This window comes from Hyperoodon ampullatus (assembly GCF_949752795.1).
Source record: "Hyperoodon ampullatus genome assembly, chromosome: 2".
Taxonomy (NCBI): Eukaryota; Metazoa; Chordata; class Mammalia; order Artiodactyla; family Ziphiidae; genus Hyperoodon; species Hyperoodon ampullatus.
In genome coordinates this window covers 197,956,725-197,984,381 of record NC_136915.1, presented here as the reverse complement: position 1 = coordinate 197,984,381, position 27,657 = coordinate 197,956,725, and the positions used below count along the sequence as shown (strand labels likewise).

The 27,657-nt window shown below is 61.3% G+C and overlaps 1 protein-coding gene across 2 annotated transcripts in view; it reads right to left on the bottom strand.

Moving 5' to 3' along the window:
• LGR6 (leucine rich repeat containing G protein-coupled receptor 6) overlaps positions 1 to 27,657 on the bottom strand; it is a gene marked incomplete at its 5' end in the record, with an annotated part of 96,320 nt that overhangs the window by 5,478 nt on the left and 63,185 nt on the right. The window contains 11 exons of one of the 2 annotated variants that reach the window (XM_079726177.1): positions 2,319 to 2,479; positions 3,260 to 3,385; positions 4,612 to 4,683; positions 4,912 to 4,983; positions 5,873 to 5,938; positions 6,754 to 6,825; positions 7,715 to 7,783; positions 8,599 to 8,670; positions 8,831 to 8,902; positions 10,847 to 10,915; positions 26,253 to 26,324. In XM_079726177.1, the coding sequence (XP_079582303.1) occupies positions 2,319 to 2,479; positions 3,260 to 3,385; positions 4,612 to 4,683; positions 4,912 to 4,983; positions 5,873 to 5,938; positions 6,754 to 6,825; positions 7,715 to 7,783; positions 8,599 to 8,670; positions 8,831 to 8,902; positions 10,847 to 10,915; positions 26,253 to 26,324 (923 nt within the window). The remainder of the gene's footprint in view (positions 1 to 2,318; positions 2,480 to 3,259; positions 3,386 to 4,611; positions 4,684 to 4,911; positions 4,984 to 5,872; positions 5,939 to 6,753; positions 6,826 to 7,714; positions 7,784 to 8,598; positions 8,671 to 8,830; positions 8,903 to 10,846; positions 10,916 to 26,252; positions 26,325 to 27,657) is intronic. The other variant, XM_079726178.1, reaches the window with a different exon arrangement.

Genomic DNA, 27,657 nt, shown 5'->3' with positions numbered 1-27,657 from the left:
CAGGTGAGGAAAGCGAAGACCTTGCCTTGGGTCTCACAGCCAGTGAGCGACGGAGCGGAACTCAGACCGAGCCTCGCTGGGCCTCAGAAACAAGGTCGGGGGACGGGGAGGCGGTTGGGGGAGCTTTACAGATGCACGCGGTGTGCGTAACTGGAGAGACTGGAGAGACTGGAGCAGGAAGTCCCCAGTGTGAGAAGGGCGCTTCTCTACTGCATTAGCAGACAGACTAGATCATCTTTAACCATCCTTCCAATTCTAAGTCTAGGCTCTGCGATTCTGTTAGTCTGAGAAAACAGGATTAGAAAGGCAAATCCCTTGTTAAAGAAACTCCAAAACGTGTTTGAATCAAATGGCGTTATTTTCCTTATTCGCTCTTGTGCTGTTTCTTAAACCAGGGCCTGCAATCTCCAGGGGGGGTGGACATCTCAGGGGCCATAAATTCTTTAAGAATATTGAAATGATAAATGATAACTAAACCAGTTTACAGTTTATAAAGACGAAACTCTCTTTTGCAGCAATAATTCATCATTGGAAGATCCCCCTCGAGGCTTGTGGGATCTTAGTTTCCCGACCAGGGATTGAACGCCGGGCCCCTGGCAGTGAGAGTGCCGAGTCCTAACCACGGGACCGCCAGGGAGTTCCTGGAAAGTTTCTGCAGTTGGGTTGGGGTAGGCGGGGGAAACTGCCTCTCCTGGAAGGTTAGGGAGCCAGGCCAGTGGGCTCTCCACCGTGTACAGGCCAGGCCCAGGCAGGTGACCATTTGTCACACTTGTCCCCGCCTTCAGCTCACACGTCTGCTTCCTGTGTGGAGCCTTCCTCCCACTTAAAGGGTAAACAGTTCAGTTGGGGGCTTTCACTGGAGGCAGGGAGGCCCTGTGGAGCTGCCCATGGCCTGGGCGCTGTTGGGTGGGCAGGGGGCCGGGCTGTGCCACAGCCTAGCATCCCATCCCTCACCACCTTTCCTGCTCTGTAGAACGGAGCTCAGCAGTGCTTGGAACTCAAAATGCACGGATGAGATACAAGAGCTGAGGCCTGTGGACTCCGTCTGAGGCTGTAAGGTCACAGCCAATGTGCTAAGGACCGCTCTTCACCGAGGGGGAAGTGGGATATGGCTGTAGCCGCGGCCCTGGTGCCGTTATGGCAATGGCTGCCCACCATCCCGACGCCCTGTGGTTCTCCCAGACTCTGGCCTGGTGGAGTTTCACTTTCAGGAAGGAAGGTTTCCACTCCTTCCATCCCTGCGGAGTGGACGGCAGACATCCAGACCGCCCCGGGGAAGCTGCTGCCCCTGGCGGGCCTCACGCTCTCCCGGGAGGGCTCCCGTCCCCTCCGCCAGCCCACGGCGACCTCCTGGGCTCCCAGCTACACTCCTGCGTGTCTGGCCAGAGGCCCCTCCCTGAGTAGCCACCGTGGACGGAGGGCACACGCTTCGGTCTGCGGGATCTTCAGTGCTCCCGATGGCCTGTGGGGCGCGAACGCCGCTCCCAGTTTACGGATAAGAAACGGAGGCTCCGCAAGGCCTTGTCCGTGGTGACCCAACCCGTGAATGGTCTGGTGGAGTTAGAACCTGGGTCCGTCTACACTGGCGTGAATGTTCTTACGTGTTTAGATCTGATCTTTCTGTTTAGCTTCTGCACTGACACATTGTGAAGACGGAGTTAGAGACTGAAGGGAAACCCCAGAGTCGGGGCCTTTCCCCTCCCTCCTAATTCTGCTCGTGCTCTGCGACAGGGGGCGGGCCACGAAGACCTTCTCTCTGCCCTTCATCAGAGACCCCAGCCCGGAGGTGTTCCGCTCTGGCCTCCCCGAGCGGCCCCTGGGCACCAGGGCCTCTGAAGTCCCTGGTGAGACAGTGGGGCAGATGGCGGGGGCAGCAGTGAGCCCCAGCTGCTCCTTCTGGCTCTGAGACGCAGCGTGAGAGGACTCTTTTCCAGAAGCAGGTTTAATTTAATTGATTTAGCCTGACCCCGCCTGGCTCGGGCTGATTGGAAAACGCTGTCTGCTCTGAGGACGCCCGCTGCAGGGCTCACGTGGCGGGGCGGGGGGCACCGTGGAGGAGCTGCGGCCCACGAGGCCCACCAGGACAGGGCCGTCCCGTGAGCCACGGCCTGGGGGGCGCCCTGGGGGCCACAGAGGGCTTGGCGGGTGGGAGGCCTGCCTGTCGTCAAGGTCAGCACCACCCTTGTGTCCCCGGGCCTGGGGGACAGGCGTGAACAGGGGCAGCCCCTCCCTGGGCCCCCGGCAGCCCCTGCCGGCTCCCCTCGGGGTCCTGCGCCTCCTCCCTCCCGGCACCCCCACGGCCCCCCAGGGTCACTCACAGTGGCTCTCGGCTGGGCCGGCAGGGAGGCCCAGGGGCCTTTTAGGAGCGTCCCGGTCGTCAGGGTGAGGGCCCTGGGGCGCCCGTCGGCCCAAGGCCTTGAAGAAGCCGGGGCAGACGCTGTAGGAGCAGCACTGGTAGGCGTAGGGCACCTCCAGGGTCCTGGGGAGTGGGGGAGACGGCCACCTTAGCCACGGTCAGGGGCCCGGCAGACCACAGCTGCCCTCCAGCCCCCGAGCGCCCTGCTGGAGGCCTCCCGCCCACGGCCTCCCAGGCTTCTTCCTCAGGGCCGCAGCCTGCCCGCTGCCCCCCAGGGCTCTGAGTGCCGTCCAGCCTCGTCCTCCCTCATCTAGAGGCCTGAGCCAGGCCCCGACGGGGAGCAGCGAGGCCAGCAGCCTGGGAGCTCTGCTCCTCCGGGCGGCCCTCCTCTTCCCCTCGCGAGGAGACAGGGTTCTCCTGGCCCCTCCTCACCCTCGCCCTCCATGAGGCCTGCGCCCCGTGCCTCTGGGCACGTCAGAGCTGGGTCAGTGCCCTGCGGGTGAGGCCGGACCCCCACTGCTTTGCAGCAGACAGAGCGTGGGCCACACGGGCTGAAGGAGGCCTGGGGTCCTCGGCCCCAGCAAGGACTGAGCAGCTGTTTTCTACTCATCAGCACCCTGGGCTCGGCCCTGATTCCAGGCCCGGAAGCTGCCCAAGTAGGCAGGGGGCCTTTCCCCCATCTTACCTCTGTCCTCGCCGGGGTCCCCCAGGGCTGGGATTGGGAAAGGGAAACGCTCCACAGGGATGAGGAGAAAGCGGCCCTCCCCACTCAGGCTTGGCCAGACCCTGGGCCTCCAGGCTTTTCTCGGGGTGAGGCCCTGGGCTTTCTCTTGTCCCTACCGGCCTGGCCACTGCCCTGAGGCACAGGCAGACTTCTGTAGGTGTGGGGACGGGAAGCCTCACCTCAGTTTGGGGAAGCTGTCCTTGGGGAAGGCCTGGGACAGAGCCCAGTTCCCTTTGAGCTTCAGATGCACCAGGCCCCCAAGCCCAGCCAGGGGCAGTGTGGTCAGCTGGTTGTCCGTCAGGTCCCTAGGATAGTGGATGGTCAGGGTCACTGGCAGTCAGGGGGTGGCTGGAGGCAGACTGTGCAGAAGGCATGGCCACTGTGCCCGGGATGGGAGCCAGATGAGAGGAGGGAAGGAAGGCTCGGCAGGAAGGAGCACGGATGCCGAGCAGAGGCGGCAGGGTTGCCAGGGCTCCGTCGTCCCCCACTCGTGGGACCTCGGGGGCCAACTACACGGGGCTGTTGGAGGGGACGCCACGCCATCCCAGCTCCTGGGTAACATAGCTGCTCAGCCACAGCTGCTGGGCCCCGTCTGAGTCCTACCGGAGTCCCTGTCCACCCCACCAGGGCATCCGCCTGCTATGCCGGCCCCCGGCCCCCTGCTCTTCTGAGGACGCAGAGGCCAGAGCTGGGACTGAACAGCGCGGCCGTCTGGCCACACGCAGGGGTTCGGTCACCCGTTCTCTTTCAGGGCCAGCTTAGTAGCCAGAGGTGGAGATGTGCATGGCTCCCCCTGGAGAAATATCAGAAGAAGCCAGGCCTCCAAACCAGACAGCGCGGCCACAGACTGGCAGCGTGGAAGCGGCCTGGGCTGGGTGTCAGGGAACCGGGCCCAGTCACCAGCTCCCCGTGAAGCCGAGGCGTGTCGCAGGTCTGCCCGAGCCTCAGTGGCCTCATCTTTCAAAGGGATAAAAATACCCATCCGACCAATGTGGCGGGAGCAGTGCGAACGGGTGGGAAGCAGAGGTGAGAGTGTGGCCCGCAGCCCAGAGAGCAGGGCTGTGAGCGCCGGGGTCCCGGCCCCTTGAGTGAGCACCCACCTCCCGCAGGCCAGGGAGCACCTAAGAGGTGAGGGCAGGGCTGCACAGTCTCCGGTAGACACGCCTTCAGGACGTGGTGGAGAACAGGTACTGCTGTGCGCGGTGGCCCCGCAGGCCCCTCCTGGCGCTGACGCACGACCCTGCAGCGGCCCCACCCGCTCCCTGTTCACACCCCGGTGGTTTAGGGACCTGGCTGCCCGGGGGCTGAGGCTGCGTGTGGCGCTGCAGAGCTTGCAGGGGTGGCTCCTGCTCATCAGGCCCACGTCTGTCCAGGGGGCTGGGAATGCCGGTTAGGCTGGAGCCACGTCCCCAGAATGTGTGGCCGACACCCACACGTGTCCCACCCCAGGCCGGGCCCTCCTGCCCCTGCTGGGCAGCCCACAGGCCCATGGTGCTCCAGCACCCAGGAGGAGAGGACAGTGGACACTCACAGCTTGACCAGGGAGCGCAGGGTCGCAAAGGCTTCGGGGTGGATGGACCGGATGGCGTTCCAGCTCAGGTCCCTACGGGCAGAGGACGTGACAGGAGGGGACAGTGACACATGGAGGACCCGTCGTTCTTACCCTGGGTCACCGACACATGTGCCATGATGCGGGCATGCAGGGAGGCTGCCCCCCTGGGTGCTGGGGGTCCCCACGGGGTGCAGGCTTGCAGGGAGAGCTCCCCCGGGTGCTGGGGGTCCCCACGGGGCACAGGCGTGCAGGGAGGGTCCCCCCACCCTAGATACTCACAGGGCCTGCAGGGAGGTCAGCTGGCGGAAGGTGTCAGCTCTGATTTCCCAGATGCGGTTGTGCTGGAGGCCACTAGGGTAGCGAGAGAGGCTGGATGAGCCCAGAGGCCCAGACACTGCCCCCACCCCGACCCCACCCACTGGGAGGAAGAAAAGGACACAGCCTGCAGAATCACCAGAATTAAAGGAAGCATGGGGGATGTGGCTGCCTTGGGTAAATGGGTCAGGAGACAAAGCTCCAAAGCCGTCCCTGTGGCCCCAAGGGGAGTGAGCTTCCAGGGCTCCCACTGGCCCTGGCTCCCAGCCCTGCTGGCCTCGCTCCTCGGGCCCTCCAGACCCTAGTCCAGCAGCATAATGCTGCCCAGCCCCTGGCGGCCCCAGACGGGCCCAAGCTGGGAGGCCGAGCTCAACAGACTGGCGTCTGAGTAGGAGATGGACCCTGGGCCTTGGCAAAGGTGCAGACCCTCCTTCCTTCAGTGTCAAGGCACCAGGACAGGCCCTCACGTCCCCGACCCTGCCTGGTCCCAGGGCACAGACACGGAGGGCCGGAGGCCCTGTCACTTGGGGAAGCAGGAGCTGGGTGAAGGGAGCTTGGAGAGTCTGTGAAGTGGTTTCGGTCCCCGTGGAACCTGCGGCCCAGGTTTCCCTCCTGGACACGACTGTGCGTGTGTGCTTATGGAAACCGAGAGCCTGGGCACTTCCAGTCCCCCACGGCCACCCCTTGTCCAGCCGACCTGCCCCTCCGCTGGCCCTAATCACTGTCACGTTTCCTGTTGCCTTGACCCCCCAGGAGCCGCCTCGAGACCCCTTTTGGGCACCATCTCCTGGGCGGTCACTACGAGTCATGGCCTGTCCCAGCCTCTGCCGAGCTCCCAGCCCTGACCTCAGGGTCAGCAAGCCCAGGGAGGGGAAGGTCAGGGTGCTTGCTGACCCCGCCCTCAGGCCCAATGCCCCAGACTCACATTTCCTCCAGCTTCTGACACCCGTGCAGGCTGGGCAGCCCCTCGATCTGGTTGTGAGACAGCTCCCTGGGGAGAGGGGGCTGGGCTGGTGACGGGAGCTGGGCCTCAGGGACACGGCTGTGGACCTCCTCACCCCGGGCACTGCCCTCCAGCTCCCCGCTGGGCCCCTCCTCTCTGCGGGGCCTGCATGGGGCTGCCTCATCCATGTGAAGGCCCAGGGGACCCTGGGAGGGGCACGACAGGGCCACACTGGGACGAGCCAGCTGGCCGAGGCTACCCAGGCGGTACCACTGTCGCAGTACGAAGCCGACGCCTCTAGGGATCCCCCGGCCCAATCCCTCACCCAGCTGAGGCACACAGAGGGGCCAGGCCCTGCCCATGGACACACAGCCTGTCGGTGGCAGGCTGGACACCCACCCAGGTCTGGCCGTGCACATCTTGAGCCAGGGGCTGGGGTCCATGGTGAGCACCTCAGACCCGAGTGAAACTCAGGGGAGAAGAAACTCCCTGCTCCCCACGGGACACGTTAAGCTCCTCTGCGGTCCCTGTGTAGACTGGGGTAACCTATTAGAGCCACTTTGGGGGGACCTACGACGTGCCGGGCGCTTCCAACCCTCCTCAATGAGCCCACGTTTTGCAGATGAGAAACCGGAGCTCAGAGACACAAAGGGGGAGCCGGGGTTCACCGGCGGGAAGTGGCAGAGCTCGGCCGCAGCCCCGGCTCTGACTTCAAAGACCGAGGCTTTTCCCCGAATGGGAGAGGGCAGCCCAGTCCCTCTCGGGCAGGTCTCAGCCCAGGCTGCCTCCCTCCAGGAAGAGAGTGACCAGGGGACGGAGGCCAGAGGGGCCTTGCCAGGCGGGAGGGCGCGGGAGGCACTCACAGGACACGGAGCCTGGGCAGCTGCTGGCACATCCCCAGGGGGAGCCGCCGGAGGCCCGCACGGGTCAGGGTCCTGCGGGGAGAACGGAGCGGGGCTGGCACCGACCCGGGCCCCGCCGTCCCCGGCCCCTCCCCCGCCTCCCCCCTGGCCTGACGCTGACGTGGGGGCACGGGGCGGGGGGCTGCAGGGAGAGACAGGAGGAGGTGGGTTGGGGTGGACAGAGGGGCACGGCCGGGCACCGCCTGGCAGGCGGTCCTGCAGCCAGACCCTCCCGCCCTCCCCTTCGTGTCCCCCCACGTCTCCTGGTGTCACCAGCAACACAGGGGCCGGACCCTTTTCTGCTCCTTGTAGGGGAGGGGGCCATGCGCAGGCCGTGGATGGAAACTCCAGCCCCAGTGGGGCCCTGGGAACCAAGCCCAGAGCCCGTGCCCTGTGCCTGGGGCAGGGAGGATGCCGGGGCACCCGGGTGGGGCAGTGGGCTGCGAGCAGGCTGCAGAGCGGCCGGCCTTGGGACAGGGTGCTCCGGGGAGGACGTGAGGCCAAGGTCATCCTCGGGAAGCTACCACTTCCCTCGTGGAAAATTTTCCAGCTCTGGGTGTTGGCGTGACCCTTCTGCTCACTCTCTTACAGTGAATCGAGGGCCTGCTGTGCTCTCACCCCTCCCCCCCAGGACAAAGTGGAAACCAGGAGGCACAGGAGGTGGCTGTCACAGCCCCCCTGCCGCTCCCGGGCCCTCCGTGCACCTCGGCTTGTGGTTAGGATCTCCGAGAAACCCCAGGCTGGGAAAGCGGGGAAGAGCAGCCCCTCCCCTGAACCAGCTGCCAGCCTTGGGGGAGCGGCCATGGGCCCCGGGACAGCCTCTGGGCCAGGCTAGAAGCCACAGCAGAAGGCCAGACAACAGGGACCAGAGTCTGGGGGCTCTGGGGGGCGACGGGGGATTGGGGGGCCAGCGTCCACTCACAGGATCTCCAGACTGGTGGTGCCTTTGAGATCTGGGAACCCCTGGATGTCCGTGGCACCATTCAGAGATCTGGAGATAGAGCACCAGGTGCTGAAGGGGGGTCAGCCCTCAGGGACCGCCCACAGGGACCCCATCTTCTGGGGACACCATCCTTCCCCGACCTCCCTCCAGTGACCCCAGCTGCTCAGGCCCTGGTGGAGGCTGGACGCCTAGCAGGGTCCAAGCTGCCATTTCCTAGGTCAGCTCTACCCAGCCTGGCCCGGACAGAGCCGGTCACCTGGCCCCCAGCCACCCGGCCACCCAGCCACCCAGGCCCAGTGTGCACAAAACACAGGCAGGGACCGTGGGACTCGCCCCGTGTGAAAGGCAACGGCTTGAGTGCTTCTGGAAAGGTGTTTGTCTGCTGGGGTTGCTCGTTGGAGCCGGGAAGCGGGTCCCCCACCACAGGGGACCACGCGGGCCTGCACGCGACAGGAGCCCAGCAGGATGGGTGCCGCCGGATCCTGAGGAGGACCCTGGGCTCGGGCCTGAGCGGGAGAGCCTGGGGTCCACCGATGAAACATACGGATGGCACCAGCCTCAGGGGTGAGAGTGGGGCGCACGGGAAGGTGGAGCTTGTGCCCCAGAAGACTCAGAGGCGTCCCTGTGCTGCTGCGTGTAGAGCGTCACCTGCAGGAGGTTTTCTGAAGACGTTGCACTTGGGATGGGAATTGAAAGAGCAGGAGAGATGAGGATGCCTTTGGGTGTCCAAGAGTCACAGGGTGTGGCTCCGGGGGCCCCGGAGAACCAGAACCTGCTCCTTCAGCTATGTGAGCAGGACCCTGACTGGGCGGGACTGGCGGGCGGGGGGTGGTGCCAGAGGGCAGGGGGAGGCACCAACTCACAGGGTGTGCAGCCTGGGCAGGTACTGGAACGCCGACCTCCCCACGAACTGGATCGGGTTGTCATAAAAGTGTCTGCAGGAAAGACACCGAAGCCCTTCATTCGCCCTCCCGGCTGGACCGAGGCAGGGGTCTGTCCTCCCCTCCCCGTGAGGACCAGCACGCAGGGAGCCCCGGTCCAGTTCCGCCTGCCAACCCCGTCCTCCCCCAGCGTGCGTCAGGAGCAAGGACTCACATCGTCTGCAGCAGAGGGTTCCCCAGGAAGGCCTTCTCGGGGATGGCCTTGATGTTGTTGCTATGGAAACCCCTGGGGGATGACACGGGCGTCAGGAGGATGCGGAGAGCCCGTGCACGGGGACAGGGGGCCCAGGACGCTCTCCAACAGCCAGGCAGGAAGGCCGTGGGCCCAAAGGGACATCAGCCTGGGGACCCCGGTTCCACATCTGCCTGTGACTTTCCCTCTTTGCTCAACGACCCGTGGAAAGGAGAGAGGGTGAGCCTGGGCGGAGGGGACTGTGAGAGCCACTCAGGGGAACAGGCTGGGCCCAGACCCCAAGGAGGGCAGAACCCTGGAGGTCCCCAGGAGGGAGCTGAGGCTGCATGGGAGGAGGAAGCGCAAAAACAGGGGCCCCCGGAGGAGAAGTGGTCCCCAGATGGAGCCAGGCTTGGCCTCAAGGCCCTGCACTGAGGAGCGGAGCCCCGGGGCAGAGTAGGGGGGCGCAGGGGGGATGCCCGTTGACTGTGGAGGAGAAAAGGGGGCGAGTCGCCCACCGGGCGTCCAGGCTCTAGAAGCCGGGAACAGTGCATCTGGTTATCGGGGAGAACAGTTCCCAGTAAATGCTGGACTGAAAAGCACAATCCACGCCCCCTCTCGGCCTTTTTTCACCAGCGACCCCTGGTTTCTCTGTGTCTTCCTGGCCTCTGGGACCCCTCCCCCTCCCCTCAGCACTTCCACGCTCATTCACGAAATTCACCTCCAGCCAACGCCCACCCAGCCTGCTGTGTTCCATCAATGCTCCTGCGTGAATTCGCTCGTCACACGTGCCTGATCACCCGCTTCGTGGCCGGTGTTGAGCCGAGCTCCGAGGGATTCAGAAGTTTACAAGACAGAGGCCCTGTCCTCAAGCTGCTTCTCCCGACAGACGTGGACAGACACACCCCACGCGTGTGCCTTCCTGCTGCCGCGACCCCAGGGCTCTGCCCTCTCCCCAGAGCTTACAGCTCCGGCTCCCAGGCCTCTGCACGCCCTGCTCCGTCCACGCCCTACAGACCGAGCAGATCGTCTCCCTGCCTTTCCCCGCTCCAGCGGAGAGGCAGGCCTTGGCGATTCGCTGGCGGTGGAGGCCGTGCAGCTGTTCCTCACGCGGACCCTCCCCTGCAGCTGCTCCAGCTCCCCACCTGCTGCCCGGCGTGCACACTGTCAGCGTCTAGACCAGGTGAGGCGGAGGCACGGGGCTGGTGCTGAAGGCCCCGGGCGGCAGTGAGAAGAGATTCCGCGCTGCCCGGAGGTTTGCGCTCTGGTCGTCAACTTCCGCTGCCTTACCTGGTCCCTCTCAGCTCCACGGCGGCCCCTCCTCCCCGCAGGCTGGCTTCCCGCTGGCTCAGCGTCCCCCTGCCCACTCGCTGTCCCACCGGGTCTTCGTCTCCACTGCTCTTCCCCCCCCCATTGTCGCCTAAAGCCCATCCACCCTTTAAGGCTGATCTCAGACATGTGAGCACACAGCGCTCCTTCTGTGCTCTCTGGAAACCCAGACCGATCTAGCTGAGATCGTCTGATCTGGGGTCGGGGTTCTCTGCCGGCCCTGGGCTGCCCTGTCCTGCCCCTGTACTCTGCACCCCCGACAGGCCTGAAGCCCCAGGGGACGGCTGGTGTCTGTCTCACGCCTGCTTTGCATTTAGCAGGAGCAAATGCATTTTAGAATAAAACGAGCTGTGGTCCCCGCTGCCCCACTGGGACAGGGGACTGAGGACGGACCCCAAGGCACAGACCAGCCCCCCGCTCTTGTCCCCTTACACCCTGGACACATCCAGCCAAGACAGGGGGGTGCCAGGCAAGCCTAACAGGCGGGGCTGGGCCTTGCTCTCCCCAGGCTAGAAAGGCCCAGCTCCACGGATGACTCAGCCCCAGAGATGCTTGGAGCCCAGCAGCGAGGCCTGTGACTGCTGATCTGGGAGGTCGGGACCTCGGGAGATGAGGGTGTGGGGGGCCCTTGGGCATAGAGGACACCCCAAACCCCACAGAGGAGCTTACAGTTCCTGCAGGCGGCCCAGCGTCCGGATGGCCACGGGGAACTCGTGCAGCTGGTTGTAATTCAGGTCTCTGGAAAGAAGGCAGGACAGTCGCTGGAGGGCAGTCCCCAGGGTGTGTCAGAGGCTCCAGGAAACGGACGCTGGCTCTGGGTTGGCTGGAGAGAGGGTCTGCCAGCCTGCTGGGCCCAGGGCCAATGTCCGGAACACACTTTGGGCTGTTTCTCTCCCATCGCTGCCCCCAGACCTCGGCGGGGGCCTTCCCGGCCACGGACCTGTTTTGAGGGGACACTTAGGGGTGGATAATGGAACCAACTCTCTCCAAACAGCCCCCCAGGCTGAGGAGAGTATCTCAAGCCTTTGGAGTCACCAGTGGATGGGGAGGGGGCCTGGGGAGAAGGGGGCAATTTTTAACACCCTGTCACCGGCACGAGGGATTCTGGAAGCTTCCTCAGGTGACCATCTTGGCTATCTGTGGCCTCCGCTCTCGTCTTTTGCAAAAACGGACAGGACGTCTTACCTTCTGGTGGTGGCGTGACAGCTAATCTTTCTCTCACCCTTTTCTGCATTTCCCCGTTTTTGTTTTTTTTTTTTTGCGGTACGCGGGCCTCTCACTGCTGTGGCCTCTCCCGCTGCAGAACACAGGCTCCAGACGCTCAGGCCCAGCGGCCATGGCTCACGGGCCCAGCCGCGAACCCGTGTCCCCTGCATCGGCAGGCGGACTCCCAACCACTGCGCCACCAGGGAAGCCCTTCCCCCTTTTTTTTAAACAGTGAACATATATCATGTGTATAATCAGAAGACATTGGAGGGACGTCCCTGGTGGCGCAGTGGTTAAGACTCCACACTCCCAATGCAGAGGTCCCGGGTTCGATGCCTGGTCAGGGAACTAGATCCCACGTGCACGCCGCAACCTAGGAGCCCGCCTGCCACGACTAAGACCCGGCGCAACCAAAGAAAGAAAGCAAGAGAGAGAGAGAGAGAGAGAGAGAGAGAACATTGGAAATGATGTTGAAAAGTGATAGCAACCCAGGTCGTCGAGGGTATGGGGAAACAGCGTTCCAATAAACCCTCAGTGGGAATTTAAACGTGCACAACCTTTTAGGCAAAATCTGACAGAATCTTTTCAAAGGAGGAGGTGTACGCTGAGTCACTCCACTTTCAGGAATTCAACCCACAGAAGAGTCTGCAGCCCGGGGTGCAGATATCTGTAAAAGGAGGCTTATCACAGCAGGGCCAGGCGTCGTGCCCTTCACGGCGCTGCGGCTAAGGGCGGGAGGAGACGTGCAAGCGACCAAGAGCAAAGCTGATCATCCTCGGAGGAGACTGAGAAACCAGCTCCCACGTGGCGGGGAAGCCCCGCCAGAAGAGGGGTGCGCCTTTTGAGGAGTGGAGACTGGGAATGGGGGGTGGGTAAGAGCGACAGGGGCTTTTAGAGGATGTCCCCCCCGCCCTCACCGAGAGACTTCAGGACGGATGTCGGCTTTCAAAGCTATAAAGCTGGCTTCTGTCTCACTCAGTAGCCAGTGCCTCGGCCCTACATAGGATGCGCCTGATCTGGGGGTGCCATCCTGGCACCTCTACACGCCGGTGGCTGTGAGCCAGGCTGGGACCTGGGCCCCTTTGCTGCAGTGCTGGCACCTGGACACATCTCTCCTCGAGCCACAAAATACAAAGAAACTGTGTGGGACTAAAAATAACTGTGTGCGTGCACAGTTGGGGCAAATTCTGGACAAAAGATGCAAATAGACCAAAAAACCCAACCGCCTCTTCTGAAGAGCCTGGAGCAAAAGCAGAGGGTCGGGAGCAAAAGCAGGGGACTGCGCATGCCTCCTGCACACGCCACCACCTAAGGGGTGGGCAAAACACTTAAGCTACCCCTCTGGCCTGACCTCTGGACTCAACCCTAGCCTCACCCCACAAAAGGAAGAAGCTCGCCCCCTTTCAGAGAGCGGGTTAGCTCTCTGAAACAAGGGAACCTGTTGCTTGTTCTCGCTCCCCACTGCCGCAGCAGGGGCCCCAGTAAAGCCTTGCCTGAGTTTCTTGTCTGGCCTGATCAATTTCTATTGATAAAGGAAGCCAAGAACCCTGGTCGGTAACAGCTGGAGCACAGGGTCCCTGCTCTGGCAGGGGAGGGACGGCTCAGGTGCAGTGTCCTCTGGAGCCCCCAGGATGACCCCAGCCCACCTTTTCGGCCTTTGAAAGCCACCCTTGCCCTGACAGCTCTCATGAGGCCATCCAGTGCCAGGACAGGGCCACAGGGAGGCCCTTTAATTAGTGACTTGCAGGTTTTGTGGTAAATACAGGTCAACACAGAGACAGTGACAGATTCCTCTACATGGCAGGGTCATGACACCTAACAGTCCACAGGCAGAGCCAGGCGCCTGGCCCAGGGGCCAGAGGGGCAGTGACAGTCGAGCTGGGTAATTGGCCCCTGACACACACACAGACACAGACACAGACACAGACACAGACACAACTCCCGGGTTCCGCTCAGACTCCCCTGGTGACCTCGGGTAACCCCTGCTCTGCCCTGCCCTGTCCTTTAGGCGACCAGACACCTTCCCCTCCTGTGTGCACACCTGGACTCGCTCAGAGAGGCCCCCCAGGCCGCATGAGGGGAAGGTGGGCCGAGGGCAGGGGGTTTGCAATGCACCTTCCTGAGACCAGAGGTGCTGCAGGAGTTTGCAGATTCCTGGGGTTCTACAAGGAGCGGCAGAAGGTGCCTGGAAAATCGGGCCGAGAGGGTCAGGGATGGAGGCAGAGGCGGGTTGGGTGAATTTTTTTCTGACCTTAGATTGTGCAAACGATTCACCCTCCCGCCTCAACGTCTCCAAATCCAGAGCCCCCTTCAACCTGGCTCAGCCCATTCAGGAACCCTCCTCTGCTGCCCCAGGAGAACTAGATTTCCCACAAGTAACATGGGAGCATCTTCGCTCAGAAGTCTTAATACTGCAGCATCATCTTCAATGCAAAGGCCCGCCAGCTCTGGCCCCAGAGCTTTTGCTCACAATTTCATCCGCCTGGGACGCTCCAGGCATCGGCACGGCTACTCCCTCCCTTCCCTCAGGCCCCTGCCCAAATAACCCCTCTTCAGGAGGCCCCCTCTGACCCGCTGGCTGTTCCCTTGCCCTGTGTGGTCGACTGGAGGTGGCCCCGAGTCTCATCATTTGGCAGCAGAAGTGAATCAAATCATCACATCGCACACCTTAAACTTACACAACGTCGCATGGTCGATTACAGCTCAATCAAGCTGCCCGGAAAAGTGGCCCGAGTCCCCTGCAGCCTCGCCATCCCAGCTCCTAGAGACTCGGCAGTGTCCAGCAGAACGGGGTGGAAGGGACATGGGGCCACCCCGTCCTGAGTCACAAGAGCCCTCATCGCCTCTGCCTCCTCTGGGAGGGCCCTCACCACGTGTGAGAGCCCGGCTGGCCTCTCGCAGGACGAGGGCTGCGTGGAGAGGGCGGGTGGCCGGCACCAAGGCCCCATGCGCCCTGGCTGAGCCCCAGCGGAAGGCAGCTTTGGGACGGGCCCGCGGGACAGCTCAGCAGAAGAGCGGCCAGCACACAGGTTCACGAGAAATCACAAATGTTGCCTTAAACCACTAAGCTTTAAGGTGATTTTTATGCGGCAGTAACAACGAGATACCCTGCTTTCTTTTCCCTCATGGAACATGTTGACATCTGACAGATATCTGTTTACTTTCTTCCCACCAAACTGGAATGAAAGTTCCTTGAAAACAGAAACTTTGCTGTTTTCTAATTGAAACCCCACAAGGGTCCTGGCACAGAGCAGCCGCTCAACGAACACTGTTGTCTGAGTAAGTGAGTCAGTGAAAGGTCTAGACAAGTTGATTAATGAGAAACATTAATGGACTCTTACAGGAATCTGGAGTATTTGCGGGGACAGCCTTAAGATGCCAAGGCTGATGTCAAGAGGCACCAGACAGTCCTGAGCGGTACCCTGAGGGTTGCCCGGGGCCAGAGAGCCGGGGACAGGTCCCCTGGGACCTCGCCGTCGTTGAGCCCTTACATACTTCATTGGACTCATGTCCAGCAGCCAAATTGAGTGGTTCCAGCCCTCCTCGGCAGTTCCTGGTCAGGAATTTTACCAGGAACGGCCTGACAAACAGTGGGGAAAGACATGTGGTACAAGGCATGTGAACTAAAAGGCTATTTTTGTCGAAAAATGTGGGAGAATAAAAATGGTGCAAATGTCAAAAAGAATTCTGCGAACCACATGCCAAAGAGGTAGCCTGATTTTTTCCAACTGGATGTCTACACAGATTCAAGGGTAACTGCCACGCCCTGCTTCATCCGGACCGCGTAGATGTCACCTCTATGTCACCTCCGGTCTAACGGCCCAGGAACGTCCCCGCAACCCTCTCTGCCCCTGAAGAATTCAGTTCAGGGCGACGGGGGTTTGTTGCTGGCCCCAAACACACAGAGAATTCCACTGGGTGGAGCGGGCAGTGCAGAGACGCACGGGAGACACCCCGTCTGGATGGCGGGATGAGTGGCCACGCAGGATGTGGCGGGTCCCACAGACATGACACCAGGGCCTGTGGAGGTGGAGATGCACATGGCTGAGAGACAGGGCCCCACAGGGATGCGGCCCCCGGACCAAGGGCAGGCAGCAGGAGGGACATCAGGGCAGAGAGCATGGTCTGCGGGAGGTGAGGGGTGGGCTTTGGAGCAGAACAAGCAACGCAGTTCAGTTGAGCAAAGGGCGCTGTTTCCAGGTGAGGCCGGGGGCAGGGGCCGCGCGCTCTCCGGCCTGAGCCCTGGCTCCAGGTCGTCCCTGGGACAACCTCTCCGGCACCGAGCATCCACCCCAACGACCTCTTGTCCCGCAGCTGCCTCACCAGGAGCTGCTCCGAAGGTTCCTGACCACACCCAGCCGTTAACTGGCCAAGGCGGAGAGCACTGTGTCCCCCAAACCCACCCTCTTCTCTCTCTGCAGCCACGCTGCCCATGCCACAGCCCCTAGCCCCGTCGGCCACCTAAATGTATGACACGTGAGTAAGGTTAAAAGTTCAGCTACACCGGCCACACTTCAGCTGCTTGGTCACGACGTGTGGCTAGTGGCCGAGGTGTCAGGAGCACAGATGGAACCTTCCCACCGTCACGGAAGTGCGGCCCTCTGTAAGGGGGCACAGCCAGGTGCGGCATCTTCCCAGCTCCCTGCGGCCCGCCTGGCCACGGGACTGGTCCTCCCCTCAGAAGGCGGGCAGCGGTGACGCCTGCCACCTCGAGCGCAGGGCCTACGAGGCAGCCAGACGGCCCCCTCCACGGCCTCGTCGCCCTCTGCCAGCTAGATGCCAAGCACGGTGAGGCCCTGGGGATGGCAGGACCCCAAGAAGCCGGATCCCTGCGTCGCCACACAGAGGAGGGCCACCTGCCGAGGAAAAGCACCTCCTGGGGCTACTACACGATCCAGAAATAAACTCCTATTATGTTTGAGCTACGGTTCATGCTTTGGTCTATTGGGGACAGCAATTTAGATCTCATTCCACTGACCTGGCGTCACACCCGGCCTTGAACCTGAGTCTGAAGCCCCCACTCAGCTACTACACACCTGCCAGAAAGACGCTTCTAAAATGCACAGCTGATGCTGTCACCCTTCGGAACACTCAGAAAAGGCTTCTCACGACTCACAGAACAGCGTTCGGGTGCCTTCCTGGGCTCCAACGCCTTGAGCAATCTTTCAGCTCCACCTGCCGTCTCACCCCGTGGAGCCTCACCCCCTCCTGTGTTTAGCTGTGGCTCTTCTGCCCTCAGCCCAACGCCCTCTCCCCACATCCTCAGCTGTCAAAGCCCTCGCCATCCTTTGAATTCAGCCCAGTCCCTGCAGTCAGAACGACTCACTCACTCTTCCACAACTCTCCTGGTGTTTTCTCCAGAAACAGGGTCAGGGTGAGACGGGTGATAACGCTGGTGGTGGTGACAATAACAATGATGATAATAATAGCAATTACTGTGTAACAGTCACGGTTCTAGGTGACTTACTATTGTAAATCATCTTATTCCCTCGCCAGCCCTTTGAGGCAGGTACTGTTATCACCTCCATTCTGCAGGAGATCCACTGAGGCACAGAGGGAGACCATCCCTGGACCACGGTTCTAGGAAAGGAATCGCCAGGATTGTAGCCCCAGCTGTCGGCGTCCAGAACGGGGTGGTCCGGGTACATACTGTCTCCCACGTGAGACGAGAAGCCTGTTGGCAACAGGAAGCAAATGGATTCCCTTGTGGATAACCCCGAGCCCAGGCACCGGCCACGTGCATGAAGGTCCACTGTCAGGGTGATGATCTGAGCCCCCTGCGGCTGGCCACGTGGGGCTGCGTCTCGGCCCTCGGGTCAGGCTCTGACCTGCAGGCTCCTGGGGATGGCAGGGAAGGCCTCCCCTGGCACGAGTCTGATTCTTCTGTCGCAGGTGATTTACGATGCCCTAAACTTCAGCTAGAAAACTCACCCGTGGCTGTAGAGTCTATTATATTTAATAACCCAGAATCAGCCAGAAGCCCAGGAAGAGTGAATTGTTCTGTCTGCAGCTGCGAAGGGCTGAGGTTAAAGAGAAGCCACTCCCAGCTCCAGCCAGAACTCGCTCTGGAAGCGCAGTTGTCTGTGGCTAATCCTCCCCGTCGTCTGCTCAGCTGTCCCAGCCACATCCAGCCGGGACCAATGGCGTCGTCGGCAAATGTAGCTAGGAAGGCGACCCCAGCCCCGTGATGCTCCAGGACCCGCAGCCCCGGTTTCTCCTTCCATCAGGCTGTGAGGAAACAGCCACTCCTGGGAACCCTGGGAGCCTCGCTGTATATTCGGAGCACAGAGCTGGCAGGATTTTACCGTCATCTTGTCCAGCCCCGTCTTTCTATTGATCAGGAAACTGAGGCTCGGAGAGAAGTGGTAGATCTCTGCCCATCAGAGCCAGGCCCTGAAGCCAGTCCTGCTGGCTCCTGGGCTAACATGGGCTCCGTGCTACGCAGAGCAAGTCCCGCTGCGCTCCAGGTAGCAGGGCCAAGGGCAAGGTTTTGGGGAGACTGGGAGAGACAGTGAGTGGAGGGGGAGTCAGGTTTCCCCGGACACCTACAGGTAGGTCAAGGCAGGTGACTCCGAGCTGGAGGCTGGGGTCTTCTGTGACTTTTCTGCTTTGGAGTGAGCGGAAGAGCTCCTGCCGTCTGGGACCAGCAGCGTCACCCTGGACCCATCACTGAACTTTGCCCTTTGCTTCCTAACCTGTAACCCAGGGACGCCCACCGCACGTGGCACTCTGTTCACCTGGTCCAGAGCCTGCATGGGGGGTGCTCACACAACACGATTCTCTCCGTCTTCCTTTTGCTGGACACAAGGCTCCAGAACAGGCAGCGCACACACAAGTTGGCCTCTACTTTCCACAGCCATCAAGAAAAATTAATATCATTAATTCGGTTTCCACTTACACTTTTATTCTCAAGGCTGTTGTCTGTGTTTATCACCAGGTCACAGGTAAAGGCATGTGGAGGAATGTGGGGGCCCAGCTCCCACGCGAACCACAAAACCCAGACACTTGGAGCCACGTTTACCTACCAAGGCTGGTAGGGAAGGCGGCTAAGCGCGGTGAGCACACTACCAGTCCTAACTGCTGAGCCCGGGCCCCAAGTCTGACTCCACACACTGTGGAGTCTGCCCCGCACACTCGGGGCACATGTCCTGGTGAGCCAGGACCCAACAAAACTTCATAACTCATAGCATTGCTGTACTGTCTGAACAGCCTGCCGACCAGGCCACCCATTAACAAATGCAGCAATTAGTAAAACTGTCCTCAGTTTCTCTGGAGAGACGGGCATGCCCTCCTTCCCCTTCCCTCCACCCACACCCTCTTCTTTGCCAGAAAGAAACCCCAGAATGTCCCTGATGCAGTAGCATGGCTGATTTTAATGCAGCTGTTGGTTCTGACACTGAGACTACATGCTGCCTGCCCTCAGGAGGTGCCGGGGATCGGAGAACCCTGGACTGGGAGAGAAGTGAGAGGGAAAGTCCAACCCGCCCGGGGTCATCCCTGGGTTCCTGGTGGCCAGGGCTCCGCCTCTGCCTCGATCCCCTTGCACTGGCAGCCGCTGTCGAGCTGCCCTGAGGATGAAGTTGCCGTCCTCATCCTGGGCTAGAGCATTCCCTTCGCTTCCCCCTCGGCCCCCACCCCATCCGCCAGACCACCCGTGTATAACCTAAGTCACGCTCCACCTCCAGTCCTCCCGAGTTCTTTGGGTCGAGGTTTGTAGACATTTCACATTCTCACCGCCCTGCCCAGAAAAGCCTGTCACTCTAAGATATGATACTCAGAGCAGGACCGGGTCCTGTAGAAGTGGGTGGGTCCCCGTGGGCAGCACCGCCTCACCTGGACAACCTGGATGCTGGGCCCATCCATGCAGGACACCGGAAGGCTCTGAGGCGCTCCTGGTCACAGCAGAATGCAGCTGGACTAAAGGCGGGGCCCCGAGGTCCGGACCACAGGGCTTGTGGGAAGGGGACCTCGCGTCAGGCAGGGATGAGGGACCACCCCCGTGGGCATTTCTCCAAGTTAGAGAGCTTGGGGCAGCTGGGCTACCTCCTGGGCTGTGGATATTTAAGTCTGGTTCGGCGAGAGGTCTGGGTACGGGTGACCAGAGCTGGGAAGGACCTTGTGGATGAGATGGTCCATTGCTCCCACAGCTCAGAGGGAGAAGCTGAAGCTCAGAGAAATGGATTTTCCAGGGGCCACAAGCCCATTCGTCTGTTCGCCAAATACGTGCCAAGCGTCCTCCCTGTGCCAGGGGCCGTGCCAGGCGCCACAGGTACAAGAGTGGACAGAGCTGGGGACAGACCACGGATGACGTCGATCAATGAATAACGAAGACTCAGATTGTGGAGAAAACTAAACAGGAAAAGGAAAATGCCGGGAAGAAGTTGCAAAATGGTGGTGGAGGAGGACCTCACTAGAGAGGTGACATCTGAGCCAAGTCTTGCAGGAGGCAGATCATTGTGGAAGGAACATTCCAGACACAGGAGGCAGCCAGGGCAGGGCTTGGGAGGCGGGACATACCCGGCGTTGGCAAGGGCGAGGCCAGTGGGAGCAGGGCTCGTCGCCCGAGGCCGGAGTCGGACGGGGAGACACTGAGCGTTTGGACAGAGAGCAACAGGATCGGGTTTGCGTTTCAAGTCCCTGTGGCTGTCGCGTGGGACGCACACTGCAGAGTGACAAGGACGAGACCATGGCAACAACCCGGGGACAGACTCAGGCGGCCTGGGGACGGGGGCGGGGGTCAAGTGCTCAGACCGTCCCTGTGAGCTGAAGACGGAGCTCGGATGCGGGACGTGACAGAAGAGCGGTTGCGTCACGCAAGGTCCAGCAAAGCTGCCTCCACAGAGCTGGGGAGACTTCCGGTGGGGAAGGGGGTTCCGTGGGCGACGCTGCTGGCATGTCAGTCAGCACCCAAGTGAGCATGGCAGGAAGACCTGTGGACGTGGACGTCTGGAGTCCAGGAGCAATGACCTCCGTGCTGGAGGCATCGGCAAATCCACGGGACGGAAGAAAGTGGGGCCCACGGAGGACGCAGAGGGACAGGAGCCGAGCCTTGGGGTCGCCGGGGTCAGGGGTTAGGGTGCTGGGGGCGGACACGCCGGAATTAGTGGGAAGTTAAGAGGCGCTCGGGACTCCCGGCCTAGAGCCCCGCAGTCTCTGTGATGAGGGCTACGTCTTTCTTGTTCATAAACGTTCCCCCGGAGCCCACAGTGGGGGCCTGGCACATACTGGACACCCAGTAATATTCACGGAACCGGTGAACTAAAGAAACAGAAGAAGGAGGGTGGTGATCCTCGATTCCTGCTGGTGCCTTCTGCCCACGGGCCCTGGGGGCCAGACCTCAACTTCCTAGTTTCCTCTCCACGGCGTCCACCCGGGAACCTGCTGCCCAGTGGTTCCGGGCCCTCCACCCGCATTGCACACCAGCTGGCCCTGGGGCTGGGGGAGCAGGACCCTCAGAGCCAGCGGGGAGCAGTGATAAGCGCGGTGACCCTGACTGCTCAGAGCGAGGTGGCAGGAGGGTCTGCCCTGCTGGGGACGACTATAACAGTCGTCCTGGTTAGGACGCAGGGCAGACCCATCCGGAGCTCGGTTTCCTGCCTGTTAGAAGTCATTAGTGGTTCTGCGGGAAAAGCCAGAAACAAAAGTTTTATATGGAATAATAAATTCTTCTAGAAGCCACAAAACCCCACTAATTTGCAGTTAATAGACCCACAAATGTAAGAGGATTAAAAACCGGCGAGGAAAGGCTCCTCGGCTCCTACAAGGTTGGCCTCAAGCGGCCGCGGGCCTGACGGGCTGACGTCGGGCCAGAGGCAGGACACCCTGGGTGCCGGCCAGCAGGCAGCTGGAGCGGATTGACCTGCAGCCCCAAACAGACATGTCCGAGTCCTGACCCCGGGAATCTATGAACGTGACGTCGTTTGGGAAAAGGGTCTTTGCAGATATAATTAAGTTGAGGATCTTCTCAGGATGGTTGGTTTACTGGGGTGGGCCGCGGAGCCAGTGGCAAAGTCCTTATAAGAAGAGGATGCTCGGAGAGGCCGTGTGAAGCAGAGGCAGAGACTGGAGGAAGCACTGACCAGCCCAGGGACACCAGGGGCCTCGGCAGCCACCAGACGGTAAGAGGGGCACCTGGCAGGGTCCACCACAGATGCTCAAAGGGAACCAGCCCCTCCCACACCTTGACTCTGGACTCTGGCCTCCAGAGTTATGGGAGAATACATTTCTGTTTTGTTTTGTTTTTTAAAGCCACAAAGTCTGTGGTAATTTGTGATGGCAGCCACAGGAAACTAATACAGTGGCTGTGCCCTGACTGACCAGGAATCCCTGTCCACCCTAAAGAGGAAGTGATCACAGCTCAGGCCACCGTGAGATGACACCCGTGGACAACACTCTCCCTGCTGCCTTCTGACACAGCGCTGTGGAAAAGAAGGGAATGAGGGAGAGGGAGGAAGGAAAAGAACATTAATTAATTAAGGGGGAGGAAAGGCACATTGCTGTCTGTCCATCATTAAATGGGATGACAGGCTGGAGAAGCCAACATAAATTAAGCACCCACAGGGTTCCAGAGCTGTGAATTTCACTACACGAATTGTAAAATATCTCCCCCATTTTCCACGTGTGGAAACTGAGGCTCCTGAGAGCTCAGGTGACTTGCACGTGTCACACGCCTGTGGCAGAGGCAAGGGTCTGAATCCAGGTCGACCAACTCAAGTCCAGTCCCTGGAAGGACCTCCATGGAAAGCTGCCTGGTTGTCCATCCCTGACCTAAAGCTGACCGTCGGGCCCAGGACTGGGAGGTAGCTGGATGCTTTCAGGACCCAGTCAAAGCCGGTTTAGAGCAGAATCTGTTGGCCTGGGTGGTTTCCGTGAGGCGGAGACAGAGGGACACATTGCAGCCTTGGCTGCTGGTGAAGTAAAAATGCTCCGCAGAAGCAGATCCCTGGGGTGTCTGCACCAGAGGAGGTTTTACACGGAATGTGCAGTTTTGGATCATAAGGCAGAATCTTCTAATCCCCATCCTGCCCTGCAGTCCTCCCAGACCTCTGCTGGATGCTGGTCCTGATCCAGAGAGGGAGCTATAGCCCAGAGGTTTCTGTTCCTGCCGGGGCCCCAGGCTCCCCTCTGAAGGGGGGAGGTCCAGCCAGCCTGGGGGCTCAGTCAGTCTGATTTGTTTAATGAGGTTATAAGGCGGCCCAGAAGCCATCACCCAGGCCCGAGGGAGGTAAGGCGCTGTTGTCCCCAGACCCCTCCTAGCCCAGGCCCTCGGTTCTAGCTGAGTCGCCAACACCAAATCCCCAGATCTGGGGGGCAGGTACATGGCGGTGCTCAGGCTGTAATTATGTTTGTTGGGCCTTTTCTTTTCTTTTTGCACAATTTTATTCGTAACTGCAGCTGGGTCTTCCAGGACCATCCGGGACAGTTCTGAACAGCATCCTGTGGTCTCCAAGCATGATTTCCAAACACTGGCCTCAGGGCCCCGGGCGCCTGGTTTGGATCCCTGAGACCTCCCCGGAGAAACCTCCCAGGGTTGCTCTGGGTCACGCTTTCTCTTATTTCTCAGCCCAGGTACCTGGGAAGTCCCATAAATGGTCTGAGTTCACAGGAGCTGGCACTAAATTCAGTGATGTATCAGGAGGCCAGCGGCTTGGGCTCCACCATCACTTACAAACTGTAGAAACTTGGGCATCTCACCCCAAATCTCTGGATTTGGTCTGATCTGGAAAGTGGAGGAAACAGTACTTGGCAGGCAGGGCGCTGGCCCACCTCTGATTCCAAATTTCCCGCAGGGGCCGGCCATCCTCATTGTGGGAGCAGAAAGGAGGTGTGGGTACAGGATAGAGTCTGTCCTGTCTGCCTCCAGCTGGGCTTTCATGCAGGGTCTGAACTGGTGAGGGCAGCGTGGGGGGAACGGCAGCCGCGTTCCCACAAGCCTCTCCCAGTGTGATCAGCCTCCCTGGGGGCGCAGGAGGCCTGCACCCACCCACCCCGGGGGCCTGCGTGCTTTGTTCTGCTCAGCGGGAGGGCGGGACGGCAGCCCGAGCCCCGGCCCCGCCCCTGCCCTGATCACCTGGGTGTGTGGGCTGTTTGGGAGTAAAAGAGCAATGCATGGTGCATGTTTACCTCAGTTACTGCTCGTGCAGATGAGGGGGTGAAGCCTCCTGCTCGGGCTGACCCAGCTGGCACGTGTAGAACCGGGCGTGGGACCCAGGCAGCCTAGCCTTCAGAGCAGAGGTCACAACAGAAGCCGCGTGGCCACGGGTGTCCCCATGCTATGCTGGGGCCCCGCGTGACTCTGTGTGTGCGTGTGTGTGTGTGTGTGTGTGTGTGTGTGTGTCCGCGCGCGCCTGCACCTGGCCCCTCTCCCCAGGTGGAAGGGTCAGGCCACAGACGGAGCCAAACCACAGCTCGGGCAGGGGGGTTTGATGAGAAGGGTCTAAGTGCAGAGATGCCGCCCCAGGGAGACCTGCCTTTCCAGAGAGACGCGCACACAAAAGCTCCAGGGTAACCGCGGGGCTGCAGAGCAGGCCAATTATGCAACAGTACAAGGTTTGACTACCTATGCTTCCCCCTTTCATTCTCCCAGCCACTCCCCCCTCTACACCTGGCTGCCCCTCCGGCCCCCCCAGCAAGCTCTGGGCGATCAAGGATAAGAATGCACTCTCCCCCTTTTTACTGGGAGATCAAAAGTTGGAAGAAGAACTCAGCCCTCAGGGGTGGGGCGGGAGGGTGCTGAGATCGAGGCCCCGGAGGAGGCGGGGTGGGGCGCGGCTGGTCCCCATGGGGTGCCACCTCCGTCAGAGCTCTGCACAGGGCTCTTTTTTTTTTTTTCTTTTTTTGCGGTACGCGGGCCTCTCACTGTTGTGGCCTCTCCCGTTGCGGAGCACAGGCTCCGGACGCGCAGGCTCAGCGGCCATGGCTCACGGGCCCAGCCGCTCCGCAGCATGTGGGATCTTCCCGGACCGGGGCACGAACCCGTGTCCCCTGCATCGGCAGGCGGACTCTCAACCACTGCGCCACCAGGGAAGCCCCAGGGCTCTCCTTTAATCCAGCATCACAGAGGGTAGGGAATTGCAGATTGGGTCCCATGGCTGGGAGATTGGGTGTTACTGCCCCCGGGTGGCTGAGGCCGGGCTGCAGGCTTTGCCCCCCCGCGGTGCAGGTCTCCCAGCCTTGGCCTTGCCATCTGTAAAGTGGACGCAGGCCCTGGGCTTTGTGCAGTGAGCCAAGCACTGCTGCGGATGAAAGGTGAGTGGGCGCCAGCGGCACCGGCTCTGAAGCTCAGCCAGTGCCAGCCGAGCCCAACGCCCTGCGCTGCCACCCAGGGCTCGTTGAGAAAGAATCAAGCAGCGCGCCCGGACCGTGAAGAAACAGCGCTAGTCGGCTTTTTAGAGGTGCCAACCCACACCCAGCGTGTGCCCCCTCCCCAGCCGACTTCCCGGCAGAGCTAACAGCCCCACCCGGCCCCGGGCAGCTGCATTGGCCTCCCTGCTGCTCTCTGGGTGCCAGGCAGCTCCAAACCTGCCCCAGCACTCCGTATCCTCCAGGGAGGGCGGCTGCGGCCCAGGCCTCGAGGGGGTGCTGGCCACCCCTACATCCGGGGCCCCAGGCACCCAGCACATGGCAGGCTTGCACAGGTCACATGTGGCACAGAGCCTGGGCACTGGCTGGGAGCTTCGGTGGGTTTTCTCAGTTAACCCCCCAGGGCTGCTCTGTCCCCACGGAGGGTAACTCCGGGCAGCCCCGCCAGCTCCCCAGGCGTCCATTTCCCAGCATGTGACCGAGCGGCCTAGACTGTCCCATTTAACTGTCCGGCAGCCCGTGACAGCTGGCAGGGGGCGGGCGGGCACGCAGCCCAAGCCACACGCGGTAGCAAGGAGATGCCCAGCTTTCCTGACCCCAGGCTGGGGCCCCCCGGCCCGCCGGGCATCAGGTTGAAGGTGGAGAGGCTGGAAGATCTGCGCCCCATCCAGAGAGCACAGGATAGCCCCGAGCTCTGGTCCCCACCTCCTGTCCGCTTCCCTCTGTGGCCACAAAGGCAGACAGCCCGGCCCCCGGCGCAGAGGCCCCAGCCCAGCCCCCCTTCTCAGGTCACAGCTTGTCTCCCACATTTTCTCCTCTGCCACTTCAGATGCCTGAAAACCCCTCCCCTCAGGAATGACACTTCGTGTGTTGGGGGGCGGCGAGAGGACCGGCACCGTGCGTCGGGGGTTCACCCTTGCTGGCCTGGGGTCCTGCTCTGCCCTGTGCCCTCCCAGGCCTGCAGCTGGCGGCTAAGGTGCAGCCCCTCCCCCTCCCGTGGGCCAGCTGTTGGCTCCAGGGGGGTGCATCCCGCCCGCTCTGAGGGGGCCGCGAGACCACAGAGGAGGTGCTGAGGGCTTGGGTGCCTTCTGACCGCAGCTGAATTCCAGGATGATGATGGGTAAATAATGTGGCTTTTTCAGAGTCCACAGCTTGGGCGCTGAAGGGGTGCCTCCTACCAGGCTTTCCGCCAGTTAGAGCAGCCGGAGACCCTCCCCCCGTCAGCAGCCGCTCTCCCACAGTGGTGGGGGGCTGGGGGTCACTGCTGCCAAGCCAGCCCCGCCCCACCCCAAGCCTTCCACTTCCAGGCTTAATATCCTCACTCTCCTCGCTTCGTCTCGCAGTTCCATTTCTGTCTAAAATCTCATTGTCTTGGTCTCTCTGCGGGCAGGGCCACCCTGAACTCCCAGGGGGCATAGCCCACGCCCTGGAGGAGGACAGAACCCACTAGGAGCGACACTCAGAGAAAGGCCACGTCCCAGCGCCCCAGTCCTGCCGCTTCCCCTCCGCCACCCCACGCCAGGACACCCGTCCCCAGCAGGACAGACCCCCCCACCCCGGCACTCACAGAGTCTCCAGGTTGCGCAGCCCCTCGAAGCTGTGGGTCCCCAGGTGCTGGATGTGGTTGTTATGGAGATGCCTGTGTGGGAGGAGAGGCGGTCAGGACAGGTGCGCGCAGCGTCGGGCTGGGGCGGGGACGCAGACGCGCTTGCGGAGGAGGCACAGACAGTGACCCCAGAGGGTCAGCCTTTGTCTCCAGGGACAAACTGACGGGCCAAGATGGACTTCGGAAGCCACAATCCCCAAGGCTGGAGTGGCCAGGGGCTACGCCGTTCAGACTTCCTATCAAGGAAAAAACCAGAGGCGTTTCCCAGGCCGAGGCGAAGCAGGCTCCCACCAGGCTCCCACCAGGCTCGAGGGGAGAGGTCCGACGTCGGGGCTCCAGTTGGGGCTTCTTCTACGGGGCCCAGCCGCCTGGGTCAGGGGCCAGACGCACTGTAGGAGCCGGCAGCAAACCACGGCAGACAGCGTGTCATTAAAGGTGAGCTTTCTGTTACAACCGGAGTGAGCTGTGGGCCTGGAGATGGACACGGGTGAGGCCAGGGGCGCCAAGGAAGGCTCCTTGGAGGCAGCGGCCCCGCGCAGGACCACGAGGTCGGCGACGCAGACACGCAGGGGTAGGGCGCGCCAGGCGGAGGGGACGTGAGGACAGAGGCGGCCGGGGGCGGGGGTGAGGGCTTGGCCGGAGCACACGTCGGGAGAGAGGCCCGAGGTCCGTCTGGGGGACTTCCAAGGTCAAGAGCGAGTTGAAAGTAAGTGACAGGATATCCTTCTCCCAAGTCCTAGTGAGATGAGCAAAAATAGCAGAGACAAATACTACCAGTAGCAGCAAAGCAAGGGCAGAGACATAACGCAAATAAACAGCAAAGGCTGTGGCCAAGGAAACGTCCTCGTCAGAAACTGAACTGGTGAGAAAACAAGATCCTGAGAAGTCTCCCTGCAGTCCCCAAATCTGAAGAGAAGCGGCTGTGGATGTCCTTTTCCCTCCCCACTGCTGGCTTCCCAGGGAAGAGGGGAAGGGAAAGTAAAATGAAGGCTCCGGGCTCCTCCTGCGTTGAGGAAACAACATGAAGCCCAAGGGAATTCCTGCATGGAGGGAACGAATTCCTGCGTTTACCACAGCCTGACCCTGCCAAGGGACCACCCTACCTGCACCAGCGCACCTGGGCACCCACAGGCAGGTGGACCCTCATTTACCCACCGCTCTGGCCCACAAACGACAGCCTTGGGGGAGAGCCGAGGGGGCCAAGGTGATGCAGCTGTCCCAGCCGAAGCCAGAAAGAGAAATCACATGGCAATTGTGCAAACATACAACAGGAAGAGCAGAAGAGAGATGCCCAGGCCAGGTGAAGTCCCAAGCCTAGAAGAACACGTAACAGATGAACGAGCAGCAAGACATTTATCACAGCTGC